This window comes from Balaenoptera borealis (genome assembly GCF_965194805.1).
Source record: "Balaenoptera borealis genome assembly, chromosome: 2".
Classification (NCBI taxonomy): Eukaryota; Metazoa; Chordata; class Mammalia; order Artiodactyla; family Balaenopteridae; genus Balaenoptera; species Balaenoptera borealis.
Window position 1 is genome coordinate 169517196 of NC_138867.1, and position 19386 is coordinate 169536581.

A 19386-nucleotide genomic window follows, 5' to 3' on the forward strand; every position below is an offset into this window, starting at 1 on the left:
AAAGAATCTGGAAAAGAATGGATATATGTATATATATAACTGAATCACTTTGCTGTACACCTGAAACTAACACAACATTGTGAATCAACCATACTCCAATATAAAATAAAAATTTTTTTAAAATGAAGGTTGTTTTGGTGACAATATTAATTAACATAGAGATAAACACTATGCAAAAGCAAGACATTATACAAATGATAGCTATTAGGAAGTGTTTACAATATTAGGAAGTGTTTACAATAACTATGTGCACCTGTAACTAAGAGCCCATTGGACAGCACAGCCCTCTACACCAGAGCTCTAGCTGTGGAACCCAGATTATCAACATCAGGGAAATTAAGACCAGCATGAAATTAAATGTCCAGAGAGAATTTCATGGGAGAGGAGGGCAACCTAAAATAATGGTGTGTGTGAGCTCCTGAACAGGGGTCCCAAAAGGTGGGGTGTGCACGGAGCAAAGGCATGGAGACCTCAAGGTGAATGTGAGCCAGGAGGGTGGTTGGTGCGGACGGCACAGGTCATTCAGATCAGGTGGTATCTTTTGGCTCTGTCCCTAGCAAGGCACTTTTCACACCTCTGACTCGGTCGGCTCCTCTGTTACAGATCCGCATTTCCAAACCCAGGAATCGCGGCCCTCCACGTGCCACGGTAACACCTCTCACCTGGTAGCACCTGGCGGCCTCCTGCAGCGGTGTTGTGCGGTGGCTCCTGTGCTCTGGGGTGGTGTCACAGACCCAGCACAGAGCCTCCTGGTCTTCCTCACAGAAGCGACTCAGCTCCTCGCCGTGCCTCACGCACAGGCGCGCCCCCGAGGACCCCGCGCCGAGCCCCAGCTGCCGCACGCTGTCCACCAGGCTGGCCAGCTGCCTGTTGGGGCGGAAGCTCTCCAGCCTGAAGGGACCCCGGCACTGCGGACAGGCATAGAGGCCGCTCTGTGCACTGTCGGACTTCTCGCAGAACTCGGAGATGCATCTGAAGCAGAAGCTGTGGCCGCAGTCCACACTGACCGGTTTCTGCAGGAAATCCAGGCACACTGGGCACCTGGCCTCCTCGCACAGCCGCTCCCCGGGCCCCCCCGAGGCCATGGCCGGCCGGGCCTCGCCTGGCCCTGCTGATAGCAGAGCTGCCTTCCCCAGCTGCCTGCGCTATCTCCCCTGGTGGTCTGGCACAGAAGGGAGGAACCCCACAGCCTCACGAGAAGCAGACCCAAGATGGGTTTTATCTGCTGGCCAGAGTCCAAATGAGCTACTCCCGGGGAACAGTTGTAACTCAGGCACCCTCAACCACAAGGTAAAATTAACATTCTAGTTACCCTAGCCTCCTAGGAAACTGATCATTTCTAACAGAATCCCTCATAGTATATACCTTATTGGAACCCGAATTCTCATGTTTTCAGTGTCAGTAAATTTGGAGAATTGCTTAGCTCCTTCCTTCCATTATTTTCTAAACTACCCCATGACCTTCTTATCCTTATACGGCATAATGATTTCTTAAAGGTTTTTTTTTTTTTTCCAAACTTTATTTTTTCTACCTCCTATGAGCCCATGATAAAAAATTTAGGTAGATGGGTTGATAGGGAGATCCAAAAAAAAAATGTGTGTATAATAATGATGGTTCTCTAGCCCAACAACAATGCAAAGCATTTAAATAAATACCTGGCCCAGTTCAGTGAGTCCTATAATGACTGCACACATGTTGTGACTGTTGCAAAGCATATCTTGGAGGTGGCAAAGCTGTAGGTTAAGGCATTGGTTATAAGAAATAATTCAAGCATATGTGGCACCTGTGAGGTGGCAAAGGCTGAGAAAGATACAGAAGAAGAGAGATGATTTGACAGAAAGGATGTGATCCCTACTTGGGATGAATATGGTGAGGTCATTAGGTCAGCCAGAAAGTAGACAAATGTGGAAAGTGTCTGTCATCTGCACAAAATGTAATTTTCATTTTGTTGAGTTTGAAGCAATAATGGGCATGTCGTGCCTGTAGCAAATCCTTCAGTCCTTCCATATGTGTTCCTCAGCACAAACTGCAAGTCTCGGACACAAGGGTAAGCAAAAGACAAATGACCCAGCTCTCAAGGGAACCTCAAGATGCATCAGGAGGACTCATACAAGTATAAACTAATACCTGGGGGAAAGGACACTCACCAGTGCTGCAAGAATATAACAGGGCTTTGAACTAGCCTGTGGGGCTGGAGTTTGGCCCTTGGGAGTCTCTGAGTTAATAACTGAAGGGTGACCACAGGCTGAGCATAGGAAGGGTGACTACAGGCTGAGCATAGGAAGCATATCAAGCAGAACAGTCAGAGGGCACAGGGTACACAAGATGAACTGCTGCTGGAGGGAGCAGGACGCGCCCCAGGACATGAGACAGCCAGCCAGGCTGGTATGTGTGCAAGGTGAGGATGAGTGGCAGTAGATAAGGTCCCAGTGAGAGGCAGGGACAGATGACTCAGGTCCTTGCAGCTCCTGTGTGGTTTGTGGGTCCTTATTCTAAGGCCCAGGGCTTGGCCTGGAGCTTTGGTGGAGGGCAGGGTCTAAACGGTTTTGAAGCTGTCTACCTAAAGATTAGGTGGATAATTAAAACAGAGAGATTCTTTGAGAGCAAGAAGAGGCAGTTATGAGCAGAACATCAAAGATGTGAATTTAGAAAGGAAAGGAAAAGGGCAAAAGTCTCAACAATAGAAAAGCAGACCCTGGTCCCAGGCTGAAGACTGTGCCACTTGCTAGATAAGGGGCTTTAGACAAGTTTCTGTACCAAACTTCCTTTAAAATATGAGGACATTGTTAGTGCCACTCCTACAGGGCTGTTCAGAGGATTGAATAAGCTAATAGATGTCACACATTTGATACAGGTTCTGGCAGGTAGTAAGTATTTCTATTTAATTAAAGAAAAAGAGAAGAAATAGCAAAATAAATGGATAATTAGAATGTAAGCAGGAGACTTTTTTTCTATTTTCTTCAATATTATATCCCTAGTAACTTGAAGAGTAACTGACACATAAGACACTCAATGAATACTGGTTGAATAAATGAGTGTGGGAATGAATGAACAGAATCAGTACAGTTTATCCTAGAAGCTAATGGAGGATAAAATTTCAGTGACTGTATTATGTCAAATGTGAGATCCATATTTTTCTACATTTTACATATATGATTTTGACTTATATTGCTGTGACTCTCGAAGATGCTAGAACGCATTTCTATGTTATTTGGAGACAAAATAAAGCAACATATTGCTCAAATGTATGGAGCAATTAATAGCTCAGCTCACTTGAATGCAGATTTCCTAGTGCCTAAAAGGCTAAGGGAAGGTCACTGACCTTGGATGTGGGGGTCAAAGTGGTTTTCAGGAGGGTGAGATGGAGTGGGTGAGCTGACATCAGATGGCACTTCTTCCCTGACTGGTTCTAGGGTCACTGAATTTAAGCTCGGTTTTGCCTCTAGCATTGGGAGGCTAGGAATGACCTCTGTACCATTGTTCTTAAAAAAACAAATTTTCCTTACAGCCCATTTGTGCAGGTAAGTAGCGGACTGGATTATAAGTAGATGTCACTGTATTTACAAATGCTATGTGAAATGCCTTCCTGAGCACTTTCTTGTTTAATAGGATTGGTTTAAATTAAATTTGTGTTTTCTCATGATCATTCTTCTGCGGTGAGTAAAACACATCTTTGTGCTGATATGATCACATTTTGGTGCACCCACTCCTGGATCCTTACCCTGACTCCTTTCTCTGATTCATTGGCAGATTGCATAGTTCTAAATCTTTTAGTTAATATCCTCACCCCTTGCCATCATCCTTCTCTAATACTCCACTTCATGTGTGTTCTGCCTTCTCTGACAATACAGGATTCTCCTCCTCTGACCATTCCTCCCTGCTCACCTTTCCTAACTACTTTGACATGGTGGCTTTGGGCTCCTGAACCATCTCTCCAGGACATCCTTATTTTCTTTCCTAGCCTGAGTCTTTTTCAACAAGGTTCTCAGATCTCTTGACCACACCTTTGCCTCAGCTTCGGGAATTTATAATCTCCTAGCCCCAAGCTCAGCCCACTCTGTAATGAAAACAACAAAAAAACAGCCAGCACAAACCTCGAAAGCAACTGACACAGCACTTTCCTTCCTGCTTGTGGTTTTTAAAAGGATCTCTATTGGTTGTTGTTTTTTTTCTCAGTTTTTCCTCTTTTTTATTGTTTTTTAATTGAAGTATGGTTGATTTTCAGTGCTGTGTTAGTTTCTGGTGTACAGCAAAGTGATTCAGTTATACATACATATGTGTGTCTATATATGTATATGTATATACATATGTATTCTTTTTAATATTATTTTCCATTATGGTTTATTATGGGATATTGAATATAGTTCCCTGTGCTATACAGTAAGACATTGTTTATCTATTTTATATATAGTAGTTTGTATCTGCCAACCCCAAACTCCTAATTTTTTCCATCTTTCCCCTTGGATAACCGTAAGTTTATCTATGTCTGTGAGTCTCTCTCTGTTTTGTAAATTAGTTCATTTGTATCATGTTTTAGATTCTACGTATAAGTGATATCATATGGTATTTGTTTTTCTCTGTCTGACTTACTTAGCCTGATAATTTCTAGGTCCATCCATGTTGCTGTAAATGGCATTATTTCATTCTTTTTTATGGCTGAGTAGTATTCCATTATCTGTTGGTTTTCATTTCAGCAGTCGTATCCTGCATTTTTATTGTTCCTTTTCCCCTGAGGCTATATTGATAATTCACTGAGCTTAAGGTTGTCTAATGTCCTCTGTAGACACAGCTTCAGCTTTCACTGGCTATGTAAGGGGTGCCCACATCCAGTGTACCTCTGTGCTTCTATGGAGGGGATTCAGAGAAAGTTGGGGGTACAGAAGGCTCCTTGTGACTGTGAGCGATCACTGAAGGTCTCTACGACACTGATCAGTGCAGTAGGAAAAATGCTGGCCCTTGGCCTGTTTCCCATGCATATGAGCTCCAATCAGCACATGTACATGTTAATAAAAATAGATTTATTCAGTAATGTTATATTCAAAATGAATTTACGTTAAGAATTTTTTAAGTGATTTGATGGGTTCAAGGACAAGAATGTTGTCTTATTCAAATATTTACTCCAAAGTACCTTCACTCTGGGCCTGCGTAGAGTAAGGGGCCACTATAGCTTCCGGAATAAATTAATACATGCAAGGTCCTGTGTGAGATTTGTAACACTCTCTGAAGGAGCTGTTGTAAACCACATCCATATATTAAACGTGAGAAATTCGAGATGTGAGCAAATGCAGGGTTGTAGAAATGGGCCCTGTCTTACCTCTAGTTCTAGGTCTTGTGTTCAGTGATGCTTCTGGTGTGCTCTGCAGGCCCTATCAGGGCTCTCATATTCTTTCTGCAAACATGTAGGAATTACAAGATCTGGATTTGGGATCAGATATAAAAACCCCACCCCAAAGAGTGCACTATCATGCAGTCCATAAATGGTTCTTCCAAAATTCAACAGCACGAGAAAAGACCTATGATGCAAATTAGCTGTAAAATTATCTGCAAAAAAAGGGCAAGATACAGGCTAAAAAAATTACGTGCACATATGCCAAGATATAAGCTATAAGTAGTAATGCAGTTATACTACCCCACGTGTGGGACACACACAAAAAAGTTTGGAAGGTAAGATATGAGACGTTTAATTCTGGGAGACAGTACAATAGACATTTAAAAAGATGTATTTTTGTCTGTATTTTCTTCTCCAAGTTTCCTAAAATATATATATGCATGAATCATATTATTTTGAAATCATATTATTTTGAATATATTTTTAATTATATTAATTAAATCAAACATCAATAAATAAGGAATTATGGGGCTTCCCTGGTGGCGCAGTGGTTGAGAATCCGCCTGCCAATGCAGGGGACACGGGTTCGAGCCCTGGTCCGGGAAGATCCCACATGCCGTGGAGCAACTAAACCCGTGCGCCACAGCTACTGAGCCTGTGCCCTAGAGCCCGCAAGCCACAACCATTGAGCCCATGTGCTGCAACTACTGAAGCCTGCGCACCTAGAGCCCGTGCTCTGCAACAAGAGAAGCCTCTGCAATGAGAAGCCCGCGCACCACAATGAAGAGTAGCCCCCCGATCGCCACAACTAGAGAAAGCCCACGTGCAGCAACGAAGACCCAACGCAGCCAAAAATAAATAAATAAAATAATAAATAAATTTTTAAAAAAAATTTAAAAAAATTATAATAAGGAATTATGTCAGCCTACCTCATCAGGCTATAGTGTTTGTGTGATTCACTGGTGAATCCCAATGCATGCATGAGCCCCAAGCACATAGTAGGTGCTAAATGCATATGTGCTGACTAAATGGATCATCATAAACTATCCAAAATAAATGCAATTTTAACTTGTTTTTTAATTTGTTCAATCGTTTAATATTTTATTTTAAATTAAAAGATACAAATTTCATTTAACTAGAAATATTAATAAATTTGATCTTAATTAGACAGACTTCCATACACTTGAATTTTTTTTTTTTTTAAACATCTTTATTGAAGTATAATTGCCTTACAATGGTGTGTTAGCTTCTGCTTTATAACAAAGTTAATCAGTTATACATATACAATATGTTCCCATATCTCTTCCCTCTTGCATCTCCCTCCCTCCCACCCTCCCCATCCCACCCCTCTAGGTGGTCACAAAGCACCGAGCTGATCTCCCTGTGCTATGCGGCTGCTTCCCACTAGCTCTCTATTTTACATTTGGTAGTGTATATATGTCCATGACACTCTCTCACCCTGTCACATCTCACCCCACCCCCTCCCCATATCCTCAAGTCCATTCTCTAGTAGGTCTGTGTCTTTATTCCCGTCTTGCCACTAGGTTCTTCATGGCCTTTTTTTTTTTTTTCCTTAGATTCCGTATATATGTGTTAGCATACTGTATTTGTTTTTCTCTTTCTGACTTACTTCACTCTGTATGACAGACTCTAACTCCATCCACCTCATTACAAATACCTCCATTTCATTTCTTTTTATGGCTGAGTAATATTCCATTGTATATATGTGCCACATCTTCTTTATCCATTCATCTGTTGATGGACATTTAGGTTGCTTCCATGTCCTGGCTATTGTAAATAGAGCTGCAATGAACATTTTGGTACATGACTCTTTTTGAACTATGGTTTTCTCAGGGTATATGCCCAGTAGTGGGATTGCTGGATCGTATGGTAGTTCTATTTGTAGTTTTTTAAGGAACCTCCATACTGTTCTCCATAGTGGCTGTATCAATTTACATTCCCACCAACAGTGCAAGAGAGTTCCCTTTCCTCCACACCCTCTCCAGCATTTATTGTTTCTAGATTTTTTGATGATGGCCATTCTGACCGGTGTGAGATGATATCTCATTGTAGTTTTGATTTGCATTTCTCTAATGATTAATGATGTTGAGCATTCTTTCATGTGTCTGTAGGCCATCTGTATATCTTCTTTGGAGAAATGTCTATTTAGGTCTTCTGCCCATTTTTGGATTGGGTTGTTCGTTTTTTTGTTATTGAGCTGCATGAGCTGCTTGTAAATCTTGGAGATTAATCCTTTGTCAGTTGCTTCATTTGCAAATATTTTCTCCCATTCTGATGGTTGTCTTTTGGTCTTGTTTATGGTTTCCTTTGCTGTGCAAAAGCTTTTAAGTTTCATTAGGTCCCATTTGTTTATTTGTGTTCTTATTTCCATTTCTCTGGGAGCTGAGTCAAAAAGAATCTTGCTGTGATGTATGTCATAGAGTGATCTGCCTATGTTTTCCTCTAAGAGTTTGATAGTGTCTGGTCTTACACTTAGGTCTTTAATCCATTTTGAGTTTATTTTTGTGCATGGTGTCAGGGAGTGTTCTAATTTCATACTTTTACATGTACCTGTCCAATTTTCCCAGCACCACTTATTGAAGAGGCTGTCTTTTCTCCACTGTATATGCTTGCCTCCTTTATCAAAGATAAGGTGACCATATGTGCGTGGGTTTATCTCTGGGCTTTCTATCCTGTTCCATTGATCTATATTTCTGTTTTTGTGCCAGTACCAAACTGTCTTGATTACTGTAGCTTTGTAATATAGTCTGAAGTCAGGGAGCCTGATTCCCCCAGCTCCATTTTTCGTTCTCAAGATTGCTTTGGCTATTCGGGGTCTTTTGTGTTTCCATACAAATTGTGAAATTTTTTGTTCTAGTTCTGTGAAAAATGCCAGTGGTAGTTTCATAGGGATTGCATTGAATCTGTAGATTGCTTTGGGTAGTAGAGTCATTTTCACAATGTTGATTCTTCCAATCCAGGAACATGGTATATCTCTCCATCTATTTGTATCATCTTTAATTTCTTTCATCAGTGTCTTATAATTTTCTGCATACAGGTCTTTTGTCTCCTTAGGTAGGTTTCTTCCTAGATATTTTATTCTTTTTGTTGCAATGGTAAACGGGAGTGTTTTCTTAATTTCACTTTCAGATTTTTCGTCATTAGTGTATAGAAATGCAAGAGATTTCTGTGCATTAATTTTGTATCCTGCTACTTTACCAAATTCATTGATTAGCTTTAGGAGTTTTCTGGTAGCATCTTTAGGATTCTCTATATATAGTATCATGTCATCTGCAAACAGTGACAGCTTTACTTCTTCTTTTCCGATTTGGATTCCTTTTATTTCTTTTTCTTCTCTGATTGCTGTGGCTAAAACTTCCAAAACTATGTTGAATAATAGTGGTGAGAGTGAGCAAACTTGTCTTGTTCCTGATCTTAGTGGAAATGGTTTCAGTTTTTCACCATTGAGAACGATGTTGGCTGTGGGTTTGTCATATATGGCCTTTATTATGTTGAGGTAAGTTCCCTCTATGCCTACTTTCTGGAAGGTTTTTATCATAAATAGGTGCTGAATTTTGTTGAAAGTTTTTTCTACATCTATTGAGATGATCATATGGTTTTTCTCCTTCAATCTGTGTTCGTTTTAACTGATTAAAATGAATGAGGAATGTAATTCAAAATCTATTTTCTGTCCCATTTAAAGCTTTCCCTTCTTGTCCTTGTTTTTAGTCTATGTCTTAAAGAATGCGTCCAAATTTGTATATTTTTTAACTTGAGTCTAGATCCTTAAAAATACTTTCTGATAGTTGAAAATCATCTCCCATAAAACCCCTAACTACAGCTAGAATTTATCACATGTTTGTGTGATCATATGTCATATATAGGTTTTCTTGAAGATTATTTACCCTTAAATCTGTCCTGTGAGAACAAGGACTATGCTTTTTATCCCTGGTCTTTAACTTATAGCTTTGTTGTCAACGGACAGCGAATTAATAGATGCAGATGAAGAACCACGATGGAATGCTCAGGAGGGACAAGATAATGCTGGCCCCATATCAGCTTATGGTGTTGCATTGACTCATTGCCTTGTAACCCTTGCCATATTTGTCAATGGAGTTGGGCTGACTAGATCGTCAGTTCATTTAGGGCATGGTGTTAAAAGTAAACACTTATTGGGCTTCCCTGGCGGCGCAGTGGTTGAGAATCTGCCTGTCAATGCAGGGGACACGGATTCGAGCCCTGGTCTGGGAAGATCCCACATGCCGCGGAGCAACTAGGCCCGTGAGCCACAATTACTGAGCCTGCGCGTCTGGATCCTGTGCTCCGCAACGAGAGAGGCCGCAATGATGAGAGGCCCGCGCCCCACGATGAGGAGTGGCCCCCACTTGCCGCAGCTAGAGAAGGCCCTCGCACAGAAATGAAGACCCAACGCAGCCATAAATAAATAAATAAATAATTATTTAAAAAAAAGTAAACACTTATTATATAAGACAGTGGTCAAAAAGACATGCTGTTTAATCAGAGAGTCATTCTTTGAAATTCCAGCTCTTCCATGTACAGGGAGCATAGCATGTCATGTACGATTTAATTAACGTCACACTTAAGTAAAACAAACAACCCAATCCAAAAATCCAGAGAAGATATACAGATTGCCAACAAACACATGAAAGGATGCTCAACATCACTAATCATTAGAGAAATGCAAATCAAAACTGCAATGAGGTATCACCTCACACCAGTCAGAAGGGCCATCATCAAAAAATCTACAAACAATAAATGCTGGAGAGGGTGTGGAGAAAAGGGAACCCTCCTGCACTGTTGGTGGGAATGTAAATTAATAAAGGTACTATGGAGAACAGTATGGAGGTTCCTCAAAAAACTAAAAATAGAACTATCATATGACCCAGCAATCCCACTACTGGGCATATACCCTGAGAAAACCATAATTCAAAAAGAGACATGTACCACAGTGTTCACTGCAGCTCTATTTACAATAGCCAGGACATGGAAACAACCTAAGTGTCCATCGACAGATGAATGGATAATGAAGATGTGGCACATATATACAATGGAATATTACTCAGCCATAAAAAGATATGAAACTGAGTTATTTGTAGTGAGGTTGATGGACCTAGAGTCTGTCCTGCAGAGTGAAGTAAGTCAGAAAGAGAAAAACAAATACCATATGCTAACAGATATATATGGAATCTTAAAAAATAAAAATGTTTCTGATGAACCTAGGGGCAGGACAGGAATAAAGACGCAGACATAGAGAATGGACTGGAGGACGTGGGGAGGGGGAAGGGGAAGCTGGGACGAGGTGAGAGAGTAGCACTGACATATATACCCTACCAAATGTAAAACAGATAGCTAGTGGGAAGCAGCTGCATAGTACAGGGAGATCAGCTCCGTGCTTTGTGACCATCTAGAGGGGTGGGATAGGGAGGGTGGGAGGGAGGCACAAGAGAGAGGGGATATGGGGATATATGTATATGTATAGCTGATTCATTTTGTTATAAAGCAGAAACTAACACAACATTGTAAAGCAATTATACTCCAATAAAGATGTTAAAAAAAAGTAATTTAAATTTTAAAAGAAGGAAAATAATATCCACCCCATAGTGGTTTCTATGTAAAGTCCTTGAGAGAACTCTGCATAATTAGATAACCAATAACTATTGGACTGTTACGTGGACTGGATATGTTGATGTTCCACCTAGGTTTTCTCCTCAGGCCAAAACATCCATTCACTGCTGATGGCTCACAGTTGCATGCACCTATGGGCTGCTCCCAGGAATAGCCTGTAGCCACTGACTGGATACAAAGACCTCCCTTTTGCTAGATCTAGTTCTTCATGAAATGCATGAGGCCTCAGACACAACTGCCTTGTGTGGCAGCTTCACCCTTGGCCCGTGTCTGCCTTTCCTACTTTCTATAAGTGCATTTCCTAATAGGGATTCCAACAGTCTTTCAATCCCCCAGTTCCTGTCCCAGTATCTACCACCCAGAGAACCACCACTAAACAGAACACAGTGGTGGATATACCAATTCCAGGTGGTGTAAAACAGGGAGGGGGGAGAATAACAGAGAATGGAACACATAGGACCTCACACAATGTGGGAAAATAGCTTTGCTATCATAACACAGTATCCATGAAATCACACTCATATATTTAAATTCTATAGGAGTTTAAAAAGTATATGCAGATGATGAAAAGATATGTGTTTTGTGAAGGAGATTGATAGATCACGTGCTGTCATGAAAGAATGTGTGGCTGAGTGGGCTGGCAGTACAATGTGTAAACAGTTAACATCTCCCTCATGTTCCCTCAAAAAATCAGTTTTAGAAATGGAATCCAAAGTAACACATTAAAAACTGGATAGGAAGGGTTATATTGTATAGTTCAAAGCAATAATCCAGCAGGCAATTAAAGAGCAGGGAGATTTATTTAACTTACAATATGTAAATAATAATAATAACAATAGTAATACGCAGAAACCTCAGTTAAATAGAGTCAAGAGACCAGAAAAGGGGAGCTCTCACACCCTGCGACAATAGCAGAGCCCAATAGGAAGAAGAATGGCCTTCTCTTCTCTCCTGGCAACAACTCTGCCAATGAAAAGCCGTGGACTCTTTATTTACTGTAGCCCTCCCAACTTCCTTTTCCTCTCTATAAAAGAGTTCTTCTTCTCTTGCTGTGTGGGCACTTGGATGTGCCTCACCATGGTTGCAGACCCTGAACTGCAATTCTCTGCTGATCTCAAATAAACCCGTTTTTGCTGGAGAAATAGCTGGATGTGTGTTTATTTTAGGTTAACATTTGGGTGTACTCTCTGGGTAAATGGAGAAGACACTCATGGCTCCAGAGCTGGTGAGTAAAAAGGGGCAGTAGTCACAATTGAGCCCACTGTTACTTCCAGACCCTATGGGGCCTTCCCGGGACAGTCCCCTCCCCATATCCTCTACTTTAGCACCTCTCTGAAGTACCTAGATAATAGTATCTGATGCACATTCCCTGAGTTGTTTTTAAAACACCACCAAGTGGAGGAAATTAACTACTTGATGAACCTGAGCACATAGCTCCCAGACATACTGGCACCTAAGGCTTGATAATGTTAACCCTTGTGATACCACCCTGTTACCTTACCATCAACCAATCAGAGAATTGTGCGTGAGCTTATTACATACCCTGGGACGCCCCATCCTGAACCTTTCCTTTAAAAATGCTTTCCTGAAACCCCTCAGGGAGTTCAGGTGTTTTGAGCACTAGCTGCCCTGGATTCCTTGCTTGATGTCCTGCAATAAACGTTGCACTTTCCCTCACCACCACCCAGTGTCAGTAGATTGGCTTTACTGCGTGTGGTTGAGAGGACCCAAGTTTGGTTCAGTAACAACTGTTTTACTCACTGACCCTGGATTTTGAAGTTACTTTTGCTGGATTTGAGCTTTCTCCCCCTTTGCATTTTGAAGCTCTCCAAGCTTTATTTGGGATCTATTTTAAGGTTTTATCCTTTCTGATTAAGGCCTTGTTATGTATTTTGAGTATTCACTTGGCATTTCAGTCTGATTTTGAAATCAGACTGTTTCAGCTGGAACTGACTAACCTTCAACCCATTTCTTTGGCATCAGGGGCTGCTCCAGGAACTGACCAGCCCTTGGCGCATTCATTCAGAAACAAGTGTCTTTTCATTGGAACTGTGCTGGTTCAGTCTTTGGCCCATTGCTTTGGAACAGGGGCTGTTCTATGGGAACTGGACTGAGAAGCCTCAGTCTGACTCCTCCCAGACCAACATGTTTTCTTAGAACTGGCTGGTATAATGCCTGCAGGCTGTTTGAGTTACAGTGTATCTGAGCTGTTTACACTATTTGAGCTGTAAGCTTTTAAGCTATTTGAATTTTTTTTTTTTTTTTATTCTAGACAAAAACCTCTGAGAAATGGGATCTCAGATATCTAACTATTTTGACGCACACACCCAACCCTTCACCCCCACCCTGATCCTCCCCCTTCCCTGCCCCAGGGACTCTGGTCAAGGTTTTTTTTTTTTTTTTTTTTTTTTTTCGGTCGAGGCCTCATAGCGCAGAGCAGGGTCTGTGGGGGCTCCTCCCGTGAGCCAGAGGCTGGGCCCGTGTGCCGGTGGCAGGGAGAGTGCGAGCGTGAGCCCAGTGGCTGGCGGAGGCTGCAGCGTGGGCTTTAGAAACCGCTGCCACGCGCTGCCAGGCGTAGGTCCGTAGGCCCAGACTGCGGTTTTCCCAACCCCCTCTGGCCAAGTTTACGTTTGAAAACCAACGTCTTTCTGTGCTTCCACTGCAGGGGGCATGGGTTTGATCTCTGGCCAGGGAACTAAGATCCCGCGCACCGCAAGGTGGCCTAAATAAATAAATAAATAAAACCAAGGTCCTTCGTCATGTGCATTTCTAATTAAATAAACCAATATGACCAAAGGCAATTTAGAATATCAGTGCCCATGGTGGGAAAAATTTGAAGCCCTCAAACTTAATTTTCTAAAACAGAATTGGACTGCCATAGCTCTAAAATGTACAAAACTGAGTGAAATTCCTGTTTCAATCAGTATTTTGGGGCTTCCAAACATTGTCAGGAGCTTAAAATTGTCTCTCTGCGAAATTAAAGTTTAAGATTAACTGAGGTAAATAAAAAATTAAAGAAAGCTAAAATGGCTTCTGAAGCTTTCATGCTCCTCTTCCTTGGCTCCTTTGTCTCAGGCTCCAGCTCCAGCACCATCTGGTCCTCTCCCTTGGCTCCGCCTGCTCAAGACCCTCCTCAGGTGCCATCTTCCTCCTTCTCTTTTATACTGCTGCCAGCTCTTCTAGACCCTCAGTTACCCCATGCTAATTTACTTATATACCATTCCTTTTTCTCTGATCTTGTCAGAACCTGTCCCTTTAAAACTAAGCCTTCTGAGTACCCTGAGGCAAAACATTTAAATACTTACATTCCCTGGACTAAACCTGAACCATAGTCAAAGTTTTTCCCAAAGTAACCCAACATTCTCACAGATTTGCTGAGGAATTTAATACAGTCATTCAAACTTATCAACCTGGTTTCTCTGACTTCTATCAGCCCGTTCATATGCTTGTCAGTGAAAGCCAGGATCAGCATTGAATAAAAACTGCTAATTGGGAAAATCCTGAAATGTCTCTAGAATTACAACCGGGAGACCAACCTGCTAACTTATAATCAGGCTTGAACAATTGCTAGGCAACTTCATTGGGCAGTTCCTAGGGCTTTTCCAAAACCTCTTGATTAGAACAAAATTCAGGATTGCACACAAAAATTTGATAAACCTTTTCATGAGTATAATAATCGACTTCAGATTGTTTTTTAAAGAAAATGCTGGTCTTTCTACAGATGTTGATTCTACCTGGGTTGCTTTTAACTCTATACTTATTAATGTACTCTGCTGGGACCTTTCCCTTCTAGTAAAAAGGACCAGAAGGGAATGGGAAACTATGTCCACTCCAGATTTAGTTAATCTGGCAAACCAGCTGTCTCACATTTTTGATGAGTCACATAAAAAGGAAGAATTCTAAAATTCTTAATCTTCAACTCCTGCAAATGCAGCTCCTAAACAAAACCAAACCCTCCCAGATTCTGCTATTATTTCATATTAACAAGGATATATAAGATTGTTTCAAATTTAAGTGTCTCAGGCACATTTAGCCCCTCTAACTAGCCTTTCCAACGTCCTCCCAATTCTCAATGATGGGGCTCCCAGGAACTAGGGGCTCTTTCCAATCCTCCCACTTAATCAGTTTCTAGAAACGTTTCTCCATATTGGGGATCGGTCTTTTCCAGTTTTAACTGACACTGGAGCAACACTTTCAGTACTGAACTTCACTTCTACAAAGCAGCCCCTTCCTTGCAGTACTAAAACAGTTCACATAGTGGTGAACTCTAATGAACCTCAACAGGTTCCTGTCTCTGAACTGAGTCCCTTTTGTTTAGGTCTTTTTAGAGATACATACCATTTTCTTCTAGTTCCTTTGCCCCTATCCATTTATCAGGCTGAGGCTTCCTAGATAAATATCATGCCAGAATGTCTTTCTCCCAAAAGGGGGAAATAATTCTAGAATTTAACAGTAGTTTTATCAAAGTAATTCACCAGGTGAATCACCTAACCCTTTGACCCTTTTTTTTCCCCCATTACTTTTTTTAATATTAATTTTTATTGGAATATAGTTGCTTTACAATGTTGTGTTAGTTTCTGCTGTGCAGCAAAGTGAATCAGATATACATGTACATATATCAACTCTTTTTGTCAATTTCCTTCCCATTTAGGTCACCACAAAGCATTGAGTAGAGTTCCCTGTGCTATACAGTAGGTTCTCATTAGTTGTCTATTTTATACATAGTAGTGTATATATGTCAAGGCCAATTCATCCCACACCCTCTTTTCCCCTCAGTAACCGTAAGTTTGTTCTCTACATCTGTGACTCTATTTCTGCTTTACAAATAAGTTCATCTGTACCATTTTTCTAGATTCCACATATAAGTGATATTACAAGATATTTATTTTTCTCTTTCTGACTTACTTCGCTCTGTACGACAATCTCTAGGTCCATCCCCATCTCTGCAAATGGCACTATTTCATTTCTTTTTATTGCTGAGTAATATTCCATTGTATATATGTACCACGTCTTCTTTATCCATTCCTCTGTCGTTGGACATTTAGGCTGCTTCCATGTCCTGGCTATTGTAAATAGTGTTGCTATGAACATCGGGGTGCATGCATCCTTTCAAATTATGGTTTTCTCTGGATATATGCCTAGGAGGGGAATTGCTGGGTCATATAGCAGCTCTATTTTTAGTATTTTTGAGGAAACTGCATACTGTTCTCCATAGTGGCTGTACCAATTTACATTCCCACCAACAGTGTAGCAGGGTTCCCTTTTCTCCACACCCTTGTCAGCATTTATTGTTTGTAGATTTTTTGATGATGGCCAATGTTTACCATCTTTTCAAGAGTTTGTTGGCCATCTGTATGTCTTCTTTGGAGAAATGTCTGTTTAGGTCTTCCACCCATTTTTTTGACTGGGTTGTTTGTGTTTTTGATATTGAGCTGCATGGGTTGTTAGTATATTTTGGAAATTAGTCCCTTGTCTGTTGCATCATTTGCAAATATTTTCTCCCATTCTGAGGATTGTCTTTTCATTTTGTTTATGGTTCCCTTGGCTGTGCAAAAGCTTTTAAGTTTCATTAGGTCACATTTGTATATTTTTGTTTTTATTTTGATTACTCTAGGTGGTGGAACAAAAAAGATCTTGCTGTGATTTATGTCAAAGAATGTTCTGCCTATATTTTCCTCTAAGAGTTTTATAGTATCCAGCCTTACATATTTGTTTTGTCTTTTGATTCTGGAAACACTGAGCATTTGTTCTTATCGAGTCCTACCACTCTCCTTATGGGCAAAATCTCCAAATGATATTGGCAAAATTCACAGTGCACCGGCCATCAAGATTTAAATAGATCCTTCACAAACATCTCCCCAGAATTATACTATACCCTAAAAGTAAAGAAGCCCTTAAAGATACAAAGCTCATAATAGAAGATTAAAAGGCTCATGGCTCATTATCCCTTGTACTCTTCTTGATTTCAGATGCACTCAACAGTAAGCAGAAGCTTGCAGCAAGCAGCAGCGAGCAGTAGCTGGAAGCAAGATCTTTGTTCCTGGACCAGGAGTCCTAACCACTAGACCACAGGGGCCAGTGGCCATGGCTTGGACCCCTAGTTCTTTCCTGCCGTGTCAAGAATGAATTCAGGTGAGGATGCAGAAGGTAAAGAGAAAAGTAAAAAAGTTTATTGGAAAAACAAAGTACATGCAGAAAGACACACAGGCGAACTCAGAGGGAGAGTCGCCCTTTGGGAAATTCTTTATAAAGGGGCAGTTTTCCTGGTCTTTGTCTTCCTTCTGGCCAATCATCTTGTTTTGTCTCCCCTGGCTATTTTGTCTCAGGACCCTCCTCTTAGGTGCACATGCACCGCTCAGCCAAGATGGATCCTGACGTGAAGGTGTCTGGGAGAAACAAGAGTCACCATGGCCTGGAGTTTCCCCCTGACTTTTGACCCCCAAGGAGACTTTCTGCACATGTGTAGTGTCTCCCTCACCCCAAGGAGGGGGAAGTGGAGATCCCTTGATCCTTTACTCAAACAAGGTTTTACCTCTCTTGGTTCTTACCATGACTGTTTTCTTGGTTCTTGCCATGACTGTTACCTTAAGGCATCCACAAGAGGCAAAGCTTGGCTATTTACTCTGTCTCTGTCATTACTTCCATTTTGGAGAGCAATCAGGAGGCTGATTGTAAATGTCTAAGCTGCAGCCCACCTATCTCCTGTCTCAGGAAATGCAATCAGGAGGCTAGTTGTAAGTGTCCGGCCTGAAGCCCACTTTTTTTCTGCCTCATGAAATGTAAACAGGAGGCCAGTTGTAAATGTCTATCTTGGGGCCCATCTATCTCCTGCCTCACTCTCTGTAATTCCCCTATTTTACCAGTGAGAAAGCCTAAGCACCAAGGACTGAGGTTTCTCCAGGACCTCTGAGCAATAAACAACATTGTTATCCCTCTACACCCTGTTGTTCCTAACCTTCATCTTCAATTAACATCCGTTTCCACTGGATGCAAATTCCTTCCTGTATTTGACTTATGCAACACATTCTTTAGTAATCCAGTTGATGAAGTTAGACAATACCTTTTTGTCTTCACTTGGGGAAAAAATCACCTGGACAGTAATGCCACAGGATTTTACTGAGAGTCCTTCTTATTTCTCACAAGCCCTGAAGGCTGATCTGAATGATTTGGAGTTCCCTAAGGGTTTTCTACTTTGTTGCAATACGTGGATGATTTGCTTCTCTGCTTTCCTTCTCAAACCTCCTCACAGGAAGAGAGCATTCATTTGCTAGAGCTTTTAGCTTTAAAAGTACATATAGTCATCATGGAAAGATTATAGTTTGCCCAAACCCAGGATCAATATATAGGGTATCTGATGTCAGAACAAGGGCTCTACCTAGATCCAGATAGGCTTCATATTTCTGTAAGTTTCCCCAAAGCCCAAACTAAGCACCAACTATGAGGTTTTCTTGGGTTAGTTGGCTACTGCCAAAATTTGATTCCAAATTTCTCTCTTACAGCAAACCTCTGTATATTTTACTAAACAATAATGTGACCCTGACCCAATTTTATGGGAAGAACTGACAGCACAGCCTTTGAGGCCTTAAAGGAGAGTTTTATGAACCCTCCTGCCCTTGGGCATTCCAGTGATCAGTTTTGAATTTTTATGTATGAAATGGAAGAGACTGCCATTGAAGAACTCAGCCACAGGGGGATTACCATCTGCCCACAGGGTGTAATAGTCAGCAACTGGGCTCTGTGACACAGGGACATCACCTTTCACTTAGAGCCATTACTGCCACTGCTCTTTTGGTTAAAGACATCAAGAAAATTGTTGTGGAATCCCCTTTAGCCATTGTTGTGCATCGTGCAGTAGAAGCTCTCCTGAATTCTCATCACATTCAACATTTATCAGTCAGTGACCTCACCTCCTATGAAGTTTTCTTGTTAATGTCTCCTCCATAATTCTTTTACACTGCAGTAACCTTAACCCTGATACTTGTCTCCCCTCCATCACAGACAAAGCTCCTCACAACTGCGTAATGCTGATGGACCACAACCTGACTCCTCATTTCAACCTACATTAAATTTCTTTGGGTGAAGTTGACTTCTCCTGGTTCACTGATGATTCTCCTTTAAAAGATGACAGTGGCAAATATTGTACTGAGTATGCTATTAAAACTTCTTTTGATATTTTTGAGACAGCATCTTTAGCTATGGCTACCTCAGCCCAACAGGCTGAATTACACTCTCTTGCACTTGTTTGTACTTTAGCCAAAGGCAAAAACGTCAATATTTATATTGATAGTAGATATGCTTTTGGAATAGCTCATGATTTTGGAATGTTGTAGAAGAAACATGGCTTCCTTAGTTCCAGTGGAAATAAAATTAAAAATTGTCCCTATGTTAAGGAATTATTAGATTCAATACTT

General features: G+C 41.2%; 1 protein-coding gene across 4 annotated transcripts in view; it reads right to left on the reverse strand.

Moving 5' to 3' along the window:
- TRIM58 (tripartite motif containing 58) overlaps positions 1 to 19386 on the reverse strand; it is a 122615-nt gene that overhangs the window by 22112 nt on the left and 81117 nt on the right. For 3 of the 4 annotated variants that reach the window (XM_082379387.1, XM_082379386.1, XM_082379384.1), the window contains exon 1: positions 663 to 1114. The exons of the other annotated variant lie outside the window; for it this stretch is intronic. In XM_082379387.1, coding sequence (XP_082235513.1) covers positions 663 to 1085 — 423 coding nt within the window. In that variant the 5' untranslated portion in view covers positions 1086 to 1114. Of the gene's footprint in view, positions 1 to 662; positions 1115 to 19386 lie in introns of those variants that run through there. 4 annotated transcript variants of the gene reach the window in all.